The sequence below is a fragment of the Puma concolor genome, chromosome E2 (assembly GCF_028749965.1).
Source record: "Puma concolor isolate L17-30 chromosome E2, mPumCon1.1.hap2, whole genome shotgun sequence".
NCBI lineage: Eukaryota > Metazoa > Chordata > Mammalia > Carnivora > Felidae > Puma > Puma concolor.
The window spans coordinates 15,214,872-15,227,660 of record NC_141681.1 but is presented as its reverse complement, the minus strand read 5'-3'; the positions used below and the strand labels follow the sequence as shown (position 1 = coordinate 15,227,660).

The window sequence follows — 12,789 nt, the reverse complement described above, 5'->3', positions numbered from 1 at the left end:
TCTTGTTGGACTGTGCTCAGTTCTTTATATGCTCACCACAGTCCTGTGATCTGGAAAATATTATTAGCCCTTTTTTTACGGATCAGGAAACTGAGGTTTGGAGAAGTTAAATTAATTTTACTGAGATCGAGGGGACAATATGTTTCAGGTTTAAAAGAACTGTTTTTAATTTTAAACTCTCATACAATATAAATTAACCTTATCCTTGACAGCCTTTTGTCCTAAAGCTACAAAAGAATCATGTTGCCATGAATTTGAAAGTCTTCATAGAGGTGTTGGATACTGGCCTAGTTGTTGGTGTAAGCGTGTTGCCGGGCAAACCGCCCCTTAGTCTAGGATGCTGTCGGAATGAAGTCTCACTTCTGTCCTTTTCTAATTTCTCTTCTTAGACACCTGTTTTCCTCCATGATTGTAGGAAAGCTCACCCAGGATCATCTGTGGCTCGGAGAACCAGTTTACAAGAGTCCAGAGGCTCTCTTGCTGCATGACCTTGCTTCCGTGCGACATGGTCGTCACCGTCACGTTCTGGAGGAAAACTGGCACCACTGCCCAGAGAGATGAGCACGGTATGGGTGAGCCCGACGTGTGGCCTTTGTAGTGTGTGGTCCTCTTAAAGCGCTGCACTCTTCTTCCTTGCAGGGTCAGAAACACAATCCTGATGTGCCTTTGTTTTTTCCTTCGCTACTCTAACACTTGAATACTCTTAACAGGTTTCCTCAGGGCTCCCATTCGTTAGTGAATGAAGCAGCCTTAGGAACATATCGGGATCTTTACTGCCATGAAGATGTCCTGTCCTTAGATAGTCATGGTTAAATTGCCAAACAGATGGCTAAAGCTAGGAGAGGAAGGAGTCTGAGATGATTTCCGCTCTTGAGGATACAGGTTGACGTGATGTTCTTCTTCCAGTGGGTCCATTGCTATGACCTGGTCCCAACTGTTCATCACCATCCAAACCGCTGTCTTCCTCTTCCCTGTCAGTCTCGAAATCGGGAGGCTCTTCCTGCTGATCTAGCCTCAGGAACCCCTGCCTCTTTTTCCTTCCGACCAGGCTTCCTGCCTCTCAGATGCTCCTTGTGAGCCTCTGTCTCACAGAGGTGACTGAAGTAAGCTTGGTATCTAACTGTATAGGTAGATGCTGGGCCCTGTTTCCCCATGTAGCAGGAAAGGCCAGCAGAGGGGATCTCCTGGAAGGCTCATGGGGTCCTATTAATCTTGATAGCTTTTCCCTAATTTCTGTCCTCTGGGCCACAATGCATCATGCCCCTTGTTTCTCCTCTTTTTTTTTTTTTTTTTTTTAATGTTTATTTATTTATTTATTTTTAATTTTTTTTTCAACGTTTATTTATTTTTGGGACAGAGAGAGACAGAGCATGAACGGGGGAGGGGCAGAGAGAGAGGGAGACACAGAATCGGAAACAGGCTCCAGGCTCTGAGCCATCAGCCCAGAGCCCGACGCGGGGCTCGAACTCACGGACCGCGAGATCGTGACCTGGCTGAAGTCGGACGCTTAACCGACTGCGCCACCCAGGCGCCCCGATGTTTATTTATTTTTGAAAGAGAGAGAGAGTGAGCGGGAGTTGGGGCATAGAGAGAGGGAGACACAGAATCTGAAGCAGGTTCTAGGCTCTGGGCTGTCAGTACAGAGCCCGATGCTGGACTTGAACTCACAAACCACGAGATCATGACCTGAGCTGAAGTCGGACACTTAACCGACTGAGCCACGCATGCACCCTTTTGTTTCTCCTCTTAATGGTGAAGTATTGTGAGGACAGGATGTGAATGTAGAAGGTACTATTCTGGAATTTTCATTTTTGATGTTTGAGCAAATGGTCCAATCTTTCATTCTGTATTCTCCTAAAACTAGTTTTATTTTCTTTTTTTAAATTTCTATTTTAGGGGAGCCTGCGTGACTCAGTCGGTTAAGTGTCCGACTTCAGCTCAGGTCATGATCTTGCCAATCGTGGGTTTGAACCCCATGTCAGGCTCTGTGCTGACAGGTCAGAGCCTGGAGCCTGCTTCGGATTCTGTGTTTCCCTCTCTCTCTGCCCCTCCCCTGGGGTGTCCCCATGCTTTGTCTCTCTCTCAAAAATAAACATTAAAAAAAGTTTTTAAATAATAAATTAATAAATGTTTATTTATTTTGAGACAGTGTAAGTGGGGGAGGGGCAGAGGGGGGGAGGGAGAGATACAGAGAGAGAGAGAGAGACCGAGAAAGAGAGAGAGAGACTGACTTTCAAGCAGGCTCCACACTCAGCATGGACCCCGACCTAGGACTTGATCTCACCACCATGAGATCATGACCTGAGCTGAAATCAAGAGTCGGACACTTAAACAACTAAGCTACCTAGGTGGTCCTCCTAAAATTAGTTTTGAAGCTACTGTGAGGTGACGTATTTCTGAAAAAGGAGAAAGAAAATGAAAAATGGAGGCTCTTCCCACTAAGTATTTGCCTCTCCTAGTCAAGGGACAACCTCACCATCTATAACCGCGACCAGTCCTGGGTGAATGTAAAACTGACTTTTCTCCTTTTGGTTCCATATTCAGGAATTAAAGGAGACTGTGGGATTCCTACTCTGGAGAAATATGTACCTACTCTCAGAGTTGGAACAACCTTTATGGAGTCCTTCCAACATTAACAAGCAGGTGGAGCTTTTACCCAGCCTCCTCTGTTCTCACGTAGCAGGTCACGGCTCTCATCAGTGGGCAGGACCCCACTGGGTAAACGGTAAACTTCTGCAGGTTTTAGTAACTGATCTGTTATCTACCTCCTCCCTTTCTTGCCTCTTGCTTATCCTTCCTACCTCTCAGCATGACCAACAGGCACGGTACAGCCTTCTGCTTGACCCAGCTTCCTTAGGCTTCCAGTAGAGCTTTTAAGAAAATAGATCTGGTGAAACAAAGTAAAGGATTAAGGAAGAGCCCACAAAAATGCCCTCAGACCGCCCCCCCCATATTCCATCTGCTTTGTTGGGGGCTCTTGAAACATGTCATTCTTTTTCTTCTGTTGGAATGGTGACATTATGTGATCTATGGATTCTTGAATATAATTGGGGCCTCCTGGGCACTTATCTAATATAGTTGTACATGTACTGTGGTTCTGGTGAAAAAGCCCAGTTAGGTTTAAATTTTTATTTACTTCTAGAGCAAAAGTTGTTTTTATTCTGGATCGCAGTGTAGAATTTTAGAAATTGTTACCAGCTGGCCAGGATGATCAGAGAAGACAATACTGATTGTGGTCTAATCTCCAGTGACTGGGCAATTTAACCTCATCATCAACGAGTAAGATGCTAATCTCTGCCAGTTAATTACTATCCGCCGACGTCTCCCACTTGCTGAAGTGTGAACCTCGGCCTGTATTTTCAATGGTTCCTGAAGGCCAGCATCATTTCTGTCATTACCTGCTCAGAGTTCTGCAGAGGCTTCAATCTCACTTAAGCGCACTGGGTCCCAGTCAGGCTGACCGGCCTTGTGACATCCTAGATGCCACCAGTCAACTGCAAGAACTCCAGGAGCTCTTGGACATACATATTCTTCCAACAGAACAGGGGCCATTCAGGTAATAATGCACCACCCCGGCTTCTTTTATCACTTATAGTCTTCCTGTGCTTCTCTCTGAGCTGTGGGCTAGCAGGTTATTCTTTCAACTTCTGTTCTTAAGAGAGGCAACCAGTTCCCCCCTCCTGAGCCCGGAAGAAGGGAAGAAGCCCATCGTTAATGGCCTGCCCTGATGGTTGACTTGCATCTCCTGGCTCCCTCTGGGTGTCACTAGCCCAGCTGCAGCCTTTTTTACTGCATTTTATAGTCTGGAACTGAACAAAGACCAGGCCACCAACTGGGTTATTTCAGTGATATTATCAGTGCTTCAGAACATCTTCATCAGCCAGCTAGTAAAGGTATGGGAAAAATGGGTCATACTGGCATGGTAGGCGGGGGGGTGAAGGGGAGGTACCCACTCTAGTTGCAGGTAGTTTGGAACAGTGAGACCCTTGGGTGTTAATTCAGAGTGCCTAATGTTTCTGCCAATTTGACCACACACACACACACACACACACACACACACACACACACACACACACACAGAAATAGGCAGAATGGGATTTGAGATATGAGTGAGGTAGTCACAGAAAAAACTAACCAGAACTGAGAGACCAGTAGAAACAGAGCAGAAAAGCATTGCCAAGTTAAAAAGGACAAGTAAAAAAATCAATCGGCATCAAACTACTTTTTAAAAAAGCAACAGAAAACTTAATTTTTAACAACTTTGGATTAAGGAAATTGTCAAGCCCCACAGAAATGTGTAGAGAATAGTATAACGAATTCTGCCGTTCTGTTAGCCAGCTTCAACAATTACTTCATTACCAGAACAAGTCAATCATCTATTTTGAAAAGAAAAATGCCTCACTTCATATCATCTTATCCATAAACATTTTAGTGTGTATATTTCTAAAAAAAAAAAGACTATTTTTTTGTTTTGTTTTTAAGGTTTTTGTTTTTTGTTTTTTGAGAGAGAGACAGAGCATGAGCGAGGGAGGGGCATAGAGAGAGACACAGAATCCAAAGCAGGCTCCAGGTTCTGAGCTGTCAGCACAGAACCCAACATGGGACTCAAACCCATAAACCGTGACATCATGACCTGAGCGGAAGTCAGATGCTCAAGCAACTGAGCCACCCAGGCGGCCTTTAGACCTCTTCTTTTAAAAACATAAATATAGGGGCGCCTGGGTGGCTCAGTCAGTTAGGCATCCGACTTTAGCTCAGGTCATGATCTCACGGTTTGTGAATTTGAGCCCTGAGTCGGGCTCTGCACTAACAGCTGACAGCTCATAGCCTGGAACCTGCTTTGGATTCTGTGTCTCCCTCTCTCTCTGCCCCTCCCCAACTTGCTCTCTGTGTCTCTCCCTCTCTCTCTCTCTCTCTCTCTCTCTCTCTCAAAAATAAACATTTAAAAAGAGTAAAAAAACAAATATAAAAACAATTATCACACTAATGTGTTAATATTTATACAATACAAATGTAATTTACACTATAAAAAGATTAAGATGGTTTTTATGTTGTGTATTTTAACGCTTTTTAAAAAAAAGCCAGGGTTCAGATTTTCCTAATTGTCTCATACATGTTTATTTTATAGTTATTTTGTTCAAATCAAGATTCAAATAAAATCCATGTGTTGCAATCAGCTGATACATCTTTTAAGTACTCTTTATGCTTAGTCTACAGGAGCTCTTCCCTTTCTCTTCCCATTGCCTCCATTCTTGCTATTTTTATCACAGTGTATTTGTTGAAAAAACTGTATGTTGTCCAGTAGAGTTCTAACATTCTGGATTTTGGTTACAGGATTGTTTCTGCTTTAAGAACCATAGAGGATGGGCCTGAGCTCCCACAACCAAACCTGGAGAACTCTTAAAACTCTTGACATTCAAGCCTCACTTCAGACCAATTAAAAATTTTTTTAATTTTTTAAAATTTATTTTTGAGAGAGACAGAGTGCAAGCAGGGGAGGGGCAGAGAGAGAGGGAGACACAGATTCTGAAGCAGGCACCAGGCTCTAAGCTGTCAGCACACAGCCCAATGCAGGGCTCAAACCCACAAACCGTGAGATCATGACCTGAGCCGAATTCAGACATTCAACCAACTGAGCCACCCATGCACCCTAGACCAATTAAATATTGGTCAAAAAACCAGACCAAGTAATGCCTAGAGATGGTTTCCAATGCCCAGCACGCTTAAACTTCCCAGGTGGTTCCAGTGTATAGCCCCATTTGAGACGCACGGATCCCAGGGTGAACAAGGAGTAGGTAGATCTTAATTAAAAACTGCTGGAGGAGACCAAAAATATAACAAGACCTCTTTAGGAGACTCCTTTGTATCAAACACACAGACAAAGGCTTTCAGGAAATGAAAAATGTGATTTACAAATTTTTAAAATTCACAAGTTGAATTGAAGGAGATGTCACTAATCACCAGGAAGTTTAAGTAAACCAAAATAATGCAAAACATGAAATACATATATAAAAATACTGAATAAGGGTGAACAGACTTATTTTTTTTCTTTTTTAAAATTAAATTCTAATTAGTTAACATGCAGTGCAATATTGGTTTCAGGAATAGAATTCAATGATTCATCACTTATATACAACACCCAGTGCTCATCACAAGTGCCCTCTTTAGTACCCATCACCCATCTAGCCCATCGCCCACCCACCTCCCTCCCTCTGTCAACACGTCGTTTGTTCTCTATTGTTGAGTCTCTTGTGCTTTATTTCCCTCTTTTTTTCTTACCCCTACTTCCCATATGTTTACCTGTTTTTCTTAATTCTAAATATAAGTGAAATCATGTGGTATTTGTCTTTCTCTGACTTAAATTTCACTTAGTATAGTTCATTCTAGCTCCATCCACATCATTGCAAATGGAAAGATCTCATTCTTTTTGATTGCCAAGTAATATTCCGTGGTATGTATATGTGTGTGTATATGTATATGTATACACACACACATACACATACCTTATCCACTCATCAGTCAATGGATATTTGGACTCTCTCCATAGTTTGGCTATTGTTGCTAATGCTGCTATAAACATTGGGGTGCATGTACCCCTTTGAATCTGTATTTTTGTATCCTTTGGATAAATACATAATAGTGCAATTGCTAGAACGTAAGGTAGTTCTATTTTTAGTTTCTTGAGGAACATACTCTTCTCCAGAGTGGCTGCACCAGTTTGCGTTCCCACCAACAGTGCAAGAGGGTTCCCCTTTTTCCTCATCCTTGCCAATACCTGTTGTTTCTTGCATTGTTAATGTTAGCCATTCTGACAGGTATGAGGTGGTATCTCATTGTGGCTTTGATTTGTATTTCCCTGATGATAAGTGATGTTGAGCATCTTTTCATGTGTCTGTCAGCTATCTGGTATCTTTGGAGAAGTGTCTGTTCATGTTTTCTGCCCATTTGTCAACTGTGTTATTTGGGTTTTTTTGGAGGGTGTTGAAGGGAGAAGAGACTTAGACTGTAGATCCAGGATACTTAACATGCAGGTGATAGGAATGATAATAAGTAAACAATCCACTCTTGCAAAGAAATATTTAATTTATATTAAAAGGCCTCAACTAGTTCCAGGCACAATCAATTTTAAAAGATGCACTGAAATGGAGAATAGCTCTGGAACGGAGCCCGGAATTCTGCATTCCTGACAATTTCCCAGGTGCTGCTGGTGCTGCTGGTTCATTGATCACACTTGGAGTAGTATCATTCTGTGTAACAGTTTCTGTGAAAAGTCAATATCATGAAAAAATTAATGATGGGGGAGTATTCTAGATCCTTTGACTAAATAAGACATTTTTAACATGGATAGGATATTATTCGAGGAAATTATTGATAATTTCCTTAAGTGTAATAATGATAGAATGCCCTGGTTTTTAGGTGATACATACTTGCATACAGGTAGTCCTTGCTTTGTGCTGTTTCATAGTCTGTGAATTTTAGTTACATGGTTTAGTTAAATAACACCAGTGTCCCAGCAACACAGTTCAAATATCATTTACCATGGTCCTTGAACTGTGAGTGATTGCATAAAGTACTAACTGCTTGCTGTTAGCTCTTCAGTCCACAAATCACCACCTAAATAACAGCTGTACATCATGATCAGTGACTGTGTCACTTTTAAAGTGTGTGGATGATTGGCCACCTATTATCTGGCTTAGGTACAGACAGCAAAGTGTGTAGTTGTGTTATCTCCTTGTCTTCCAATCACAAACCCCTGTGACATTTTACAAAAAAAAAAGATAATCGGAAGAGGCAATTGACCCACAAAGATATAAGTAACAAAGAAAAGTGGAAATGCTGGAAGTGGCATTTAAATAGGTGTAATTGACAGGGGTGCCTGGGTGGTTCAATCGGTTAAGCATCTGACTCTAGAATTTGACTTAGGTCATGATCTCACAGTTTGAGGGACTGAGCTCTGTGTCCAGCTCCTCGCTGAGCACGGAGGCTGTTTAGGATTCTCTCCCTCCCACTCCTCCTCTCTCTCTCTCTCCCTCTTTCTTTCTCTCCCTCTCTCTCCCCCTCTCTCTCCCTCCCCAGCTCTTAGCTCTTGTACACACACTCTCTCTCAAAAAACAAAAACAAAAAAGCAAACAAACAAAAAACAACAACAACAAAGCAGGGGCACCTTGGTGGCTCAGTCAGTTGAGCTTCTGACTTTGGCTCAGGTCATGATCTTGCAACTTGTGGGTTCAAACCCTGCTTTGGGATTGCTTTTGTCAGCACAGAGCCAGAGCCTACTTTGGATCCTATGTCCCCCTCTCTCTGCCCCTCCCCAGCTTGTGCTCTCTTTCAAAAATAAACATTAAAATTTTTTTTCACCAAAAAGTGATTTTTCTCTATACAAAGTAAATATTTTTAAAAGCAAAAGAAATTTTATGATCACAATGGCCAAAAAATTTGTAAGAAGTTTATCTTCCCTGGAGTCAAATATATTAGAACAATAATATTCCAATTGGTTTTTAAAAATGGCAAAAACCTGATAATACATGGCGATGCCTCAACCCTTCACTGCTAGCGGAGGAAAATAAGGCAACACAGGGTAAAACCTTCAAATTCTGCATCCCTTTGCTAAATAAGTTTCATTTCTAAGGACCTATCCTGAGAAAATTCAAAGTAGTTTACTTTTAAAAATTGGCAACAAATTAAATGCCCCAAAATAGGGCACTGCTTAATGAATGTCTTAATATGAGGTAGCCATATCCATATAGTGGAATGCCAAACAACCATTAAAAATGTTAAAGAAAATGTAGTGACATGGAAAGCCAGTCCAGATATATTAAGACACAAGTGATTAAGGGATCTATTCCAAATTTAAGTTTTTCTTAAAATCTCTAATTCTTCCTTTTTCCCAAATTTTTATAAAAAACGTTTATCACTTCAGTTGAAAAAGCTGAAGGGGTATGCCCAGGTGGCTCAGTCAGTTAAGCCTCCAACTTCAGCTCAGGTCATTGTCTCATGATTCATGAGATCTAGCCCCACATCGGGCTCTGGGCTGACAGCACAGGGCCTGTTTTGAATCTTGTTTTCCTGTCTCTCTGCCCCTCTACCGTGCTCGAGCTCGCTCTCTCTTTCTCTTTCTCAAAAATAAATAAAAAAATTTTTTAAAGTTGCAGGGGCGTGTTGGTGGAAAAGTATAAAAAGGAAGAAATGGAAGCAGGTGTATTAGATTAGTTATTGCTATCGCTACAGTGTTGAATTTGGTTGGACCTGTGGCCAAGTGAACTTTCTACTTTTTCTCCCATCTAGTCCGGGGACCAGCCACTAGAGGGCCACCTGAGGTCTCCAGAGGAGACACACCCAGAATGGAGTGTCTAAAGTTGGGTGTGTGGCAACAGGCTGGAAATAGCACCCTTGTCTTTATTCTCCTGAGGACTAAAGCGCTTTCTTCCCCTCCATGGAGATTAAAGGACAAGGTGGAGGGGGTATACTTATTACACATGTAACAGATACTTTTAAAGTCTTAGTTACAAGAGTCCATGCTTACTTTAGCAAAAGAGAGACTTAATCGTTGGGATTTTTATCCCCAGGGGCATCTGGGTGGCTCAGTCAATTTAGAAGCCAACTTCAGCTCAGAACATGATTTCACAGTTTGTGAGTTTGAGCCTGGTTGGGTTCTCTGCTGTCAGTGCAGAGTCTGTTTTGGATCCTCTGTCCTCTTCTCTCTCTACCCCTCCCCAACTTATACTGTCTCTGTTTCTCTCAAATAAATAAACTTTAAAAAAGTTTTTTAAGAAGTGTAGCTTCTCCAGTCCAGCTCATTAGAGGTCTTCCAAAGACAGGTGGGTTTTGTTTGTTTGTTTAATTTAAGTAGGCTTCATGCCCAGCCTGGAGCCCAACATGGGGCTTGAACTCATGACCCTGAGATCAAGACCTGAGCTGAGATCAGGAGTCAGACACTTAACCAACTGAGCCACCCAGGCACTCCAAGAAAGATGTTCTTAAGTAACTTACACAGATCATCGCAAATCATCTGATAGTTAAACTTTCCTATCAAGCAGCTTACGGACTACAAGCAAAATTAGAAATGTTAACATTGTATTAACCAGGTCCCTGTGATTATGCAAAAATAATTATGAAACCACCTAATTTTTGGTTTTTCATGATAATAAAGGGTCAAATAATTGAAATGCATTAACCATAGTCACCTTGGATCCTGTACTGTCTGCTCCTTCTGTGATCTTCTCTGTTTCCCCTGTGATCTCTCTGTCTAGGCGATCGTCCTCACATTGTCCATCTCACTGATGCGGAACAGGATGCCGTGTCTTACCAAAGAGAAGGAACAACAAACAAGGAGGATCTTGGCACTCTTGGGTAATTTAAGTAGTTCTGAGTACCAACATCTGATTTTGCAGAGAGCAAATTGTATTGAAATACTGGACATCTAGCCACCTCACCGAGTCAGTCATCTATGTAGGGACCTTGTCTCTCCTTAGCTGGCTGCTCCTTCTCTGCTGCCCATGGAAAACCATTGTGTCACCACACTCATGTGCTCCTCCTGAGACCCTCTCGTGCTCTCTCAGTGCTGTGCCTCTTGTCCGGGTCCTGCATCTCCTTCCAAGTGTCTGTCTCACCCCTGAGCCCCAGAGGCTGTTTCCAGCTGCTCACCATCTTTATCTGGACACCTCTGATCAGACCTACCCCAATCCAGATTGCCTGGCCTGCAAACCCACTTCTTTACTCTTCTCCTTTCATTTAAGTACATGCCCACTCTCTAAAAATGTCAAAATAATCCTCAATTCTTACTCGTCACATTCAGTCACCACGCCTGAGGGAAACTACCCTCTAAAAACCTGATTGGAGCTGCTCCTGTTATGCAAATGAACCTCACAAACACAATGGTGAGCAAAAAAATTAACATAGTACTTTAATCATGGAAAACAGCACATATATACACTTGTGTGTATACATAGACATATCTATCTATCTATATATATTTGTATACATATATAGGTCTATATATGTGTATACAGAGATCTATATAGACCTATATAGACCTATATAGATCTCTGTATACACATATACATACACATGTATGTGTGCATATATATAATATATATATATGTATGTATGTATGTATTTGTGTCTGTGAAGAAATGCATGGGAATGATAAACTCTAAAATTCAGCATTGGATTAGCTCTCTGAAGGAAAGGAATACTATCACAGACAAACACTAACCAACTTTATTAAGTAGTGGTAACTTATTTCTTAAGCTGAGTGGTAGATACATTACTAAGGGATAGGCACCCCATTCCTTATGAGATTTGTAGAAATTAATCTGGTTTCATACTGCCTTCCTAGGCCTCATTTCATTTCTCCATGCTCTGGAATTGTTGTTCCCTCTGCCTAAAAAGAACTTTTTCTTTTCTTGTCCTTGTCCATTTGGAGAATTGTATCTGACTCATCCTTCACAACAAATGTCAAGTTTCACCTCTATGACACCTTCTCTGACTTCCTCAGGGAGATTTATTTTCTCTTCCGTGACTCCCAAGCATTTGGCACAGACGTGCTAGCAAGTTTTATGTCCTATTCTGGCTCCTTCTCTCTCCATCTTGGTTTACATGTCTCTAGATACTTCTCACGGTGTGGTCCGCAGACAGCAGCTTTGGCATCTCCTGGAATTTTAGAAAATGCATAATCTTAGGCCTCACCCCAGGATCTGCATTTGAACCACATTCCCAGGCGGTTCCTGTGCACATTGAAATGTGAGGAACCCTGCTCTCCAACAGTGCTCCCCACGTGCGGTTCACAGACTAGCACTGCTTGTTTCTAGTCCAAGATGAAAACAGAAAGTGAGAGGAAGTATTTAGAAAGTTTTATAGCAATCGGGCAGACCAATTTTAGACATATTGAATCTAATTTTTTTTTTTAATTTTTTTTTAACGTTTATTTATTTTTGAGACAGAGAGAGACAGAGCATGAATGGGGGAGGGTCAGAGAGAGGGAGACACAAAATCTGAAACAGGCTCCAGGCTCTGAGCTGTCAGCACAGAGCCCGATGCAGGGCTCGAACTCACGGACCGCGAGATCATGACCTGAGCCGAAGTCGGCTGCTTAACCGACTGAGCCACCCAGGCGCCCCTGAATCTAATTTTTAAAGTAGGACTTGGGGACACCTGGGTGGCTCAGTCAGTCAAGTGACTGACTCTTTATTTTGGCTTGGATCATGATCTCGAGGTTCGTGAGTTCGAGCCCCAAGTTGGGCTCTGCACTGTCAGCATGGAGCCTGCTTGCATTCTCTGTCTTCTCTCTACCGTTCCCCTCATCTCTCAAAATAAATAAACTTATAAAAAATGGGACTTGTATTTTACATGCTCCTGTTTTACTTCTTTATTCTAGCAATTCCTTGTTATTGTATTTTATCAAAGTATCTGTCCCCAGTGGACTGGAATTTTTCTTACGTCCTTCATGATAGTTTGAGAAGTGCCACTGCTGTAGCTTTATTCTTTGTGTTTTCAGCATTTAAGAGGAGGTACTCATAGTAGAGTTTCAGCAAATGTTGACGAATAACTGCTTAATGAAATATAACTGTTTTTTGGGCTACATTTGAATTTTTGACAGCACAATGTTCACCATTACCTGGTTCGAGAGATAAGAATAACCCCGTCTATACAGCTCCAGCTTTCCACAGCCCGGGTAAGTGACCAGAAAGGACCTTGAAAGAGAAGAAACATTTCAAGCTGACGGGAGATATTTTGGGCATGGAAAGCAAACAGTAATGTGTTGATCCTGTAGGACAATTCCCAGCAAAG

At 41.9% G+C, this 12,789-nt stretch overlaps 1 protein-coding gene across 1 annotated transcript in view; it reads left to right on the top strand.

The window, feature by feature from the left end:
- The window catches only part of PKD1L3 (polycystin 1 like 3, transient receptor potential channel interacting), a 93,713-nt gene that overhangs the window by 50,920 nt on the left and 30,004 nt on the right, over window positions 1-12,789 (top strand). The window contains 8 exon segments of the mRNA XM_086690887.1: window positions 390-446; window positions 448-585; window positions 907-1,088; window positions 2,528-2,725; window positions 3,364-3,556; window positions 3,659-3,893; window positions 10,251-10,350; window positions 12,599-12,736. Coding sequence (XP_086547013.1) covers window positions 390-446; window positions 448-585; window positions 907-1,088; window positions 2,528-2,725; window positions 3,364-3,556; window positions 3,659-3,893; window positions 10,251-10,350; window positions 12,599-12,736 — 1,241 coding nt within the window.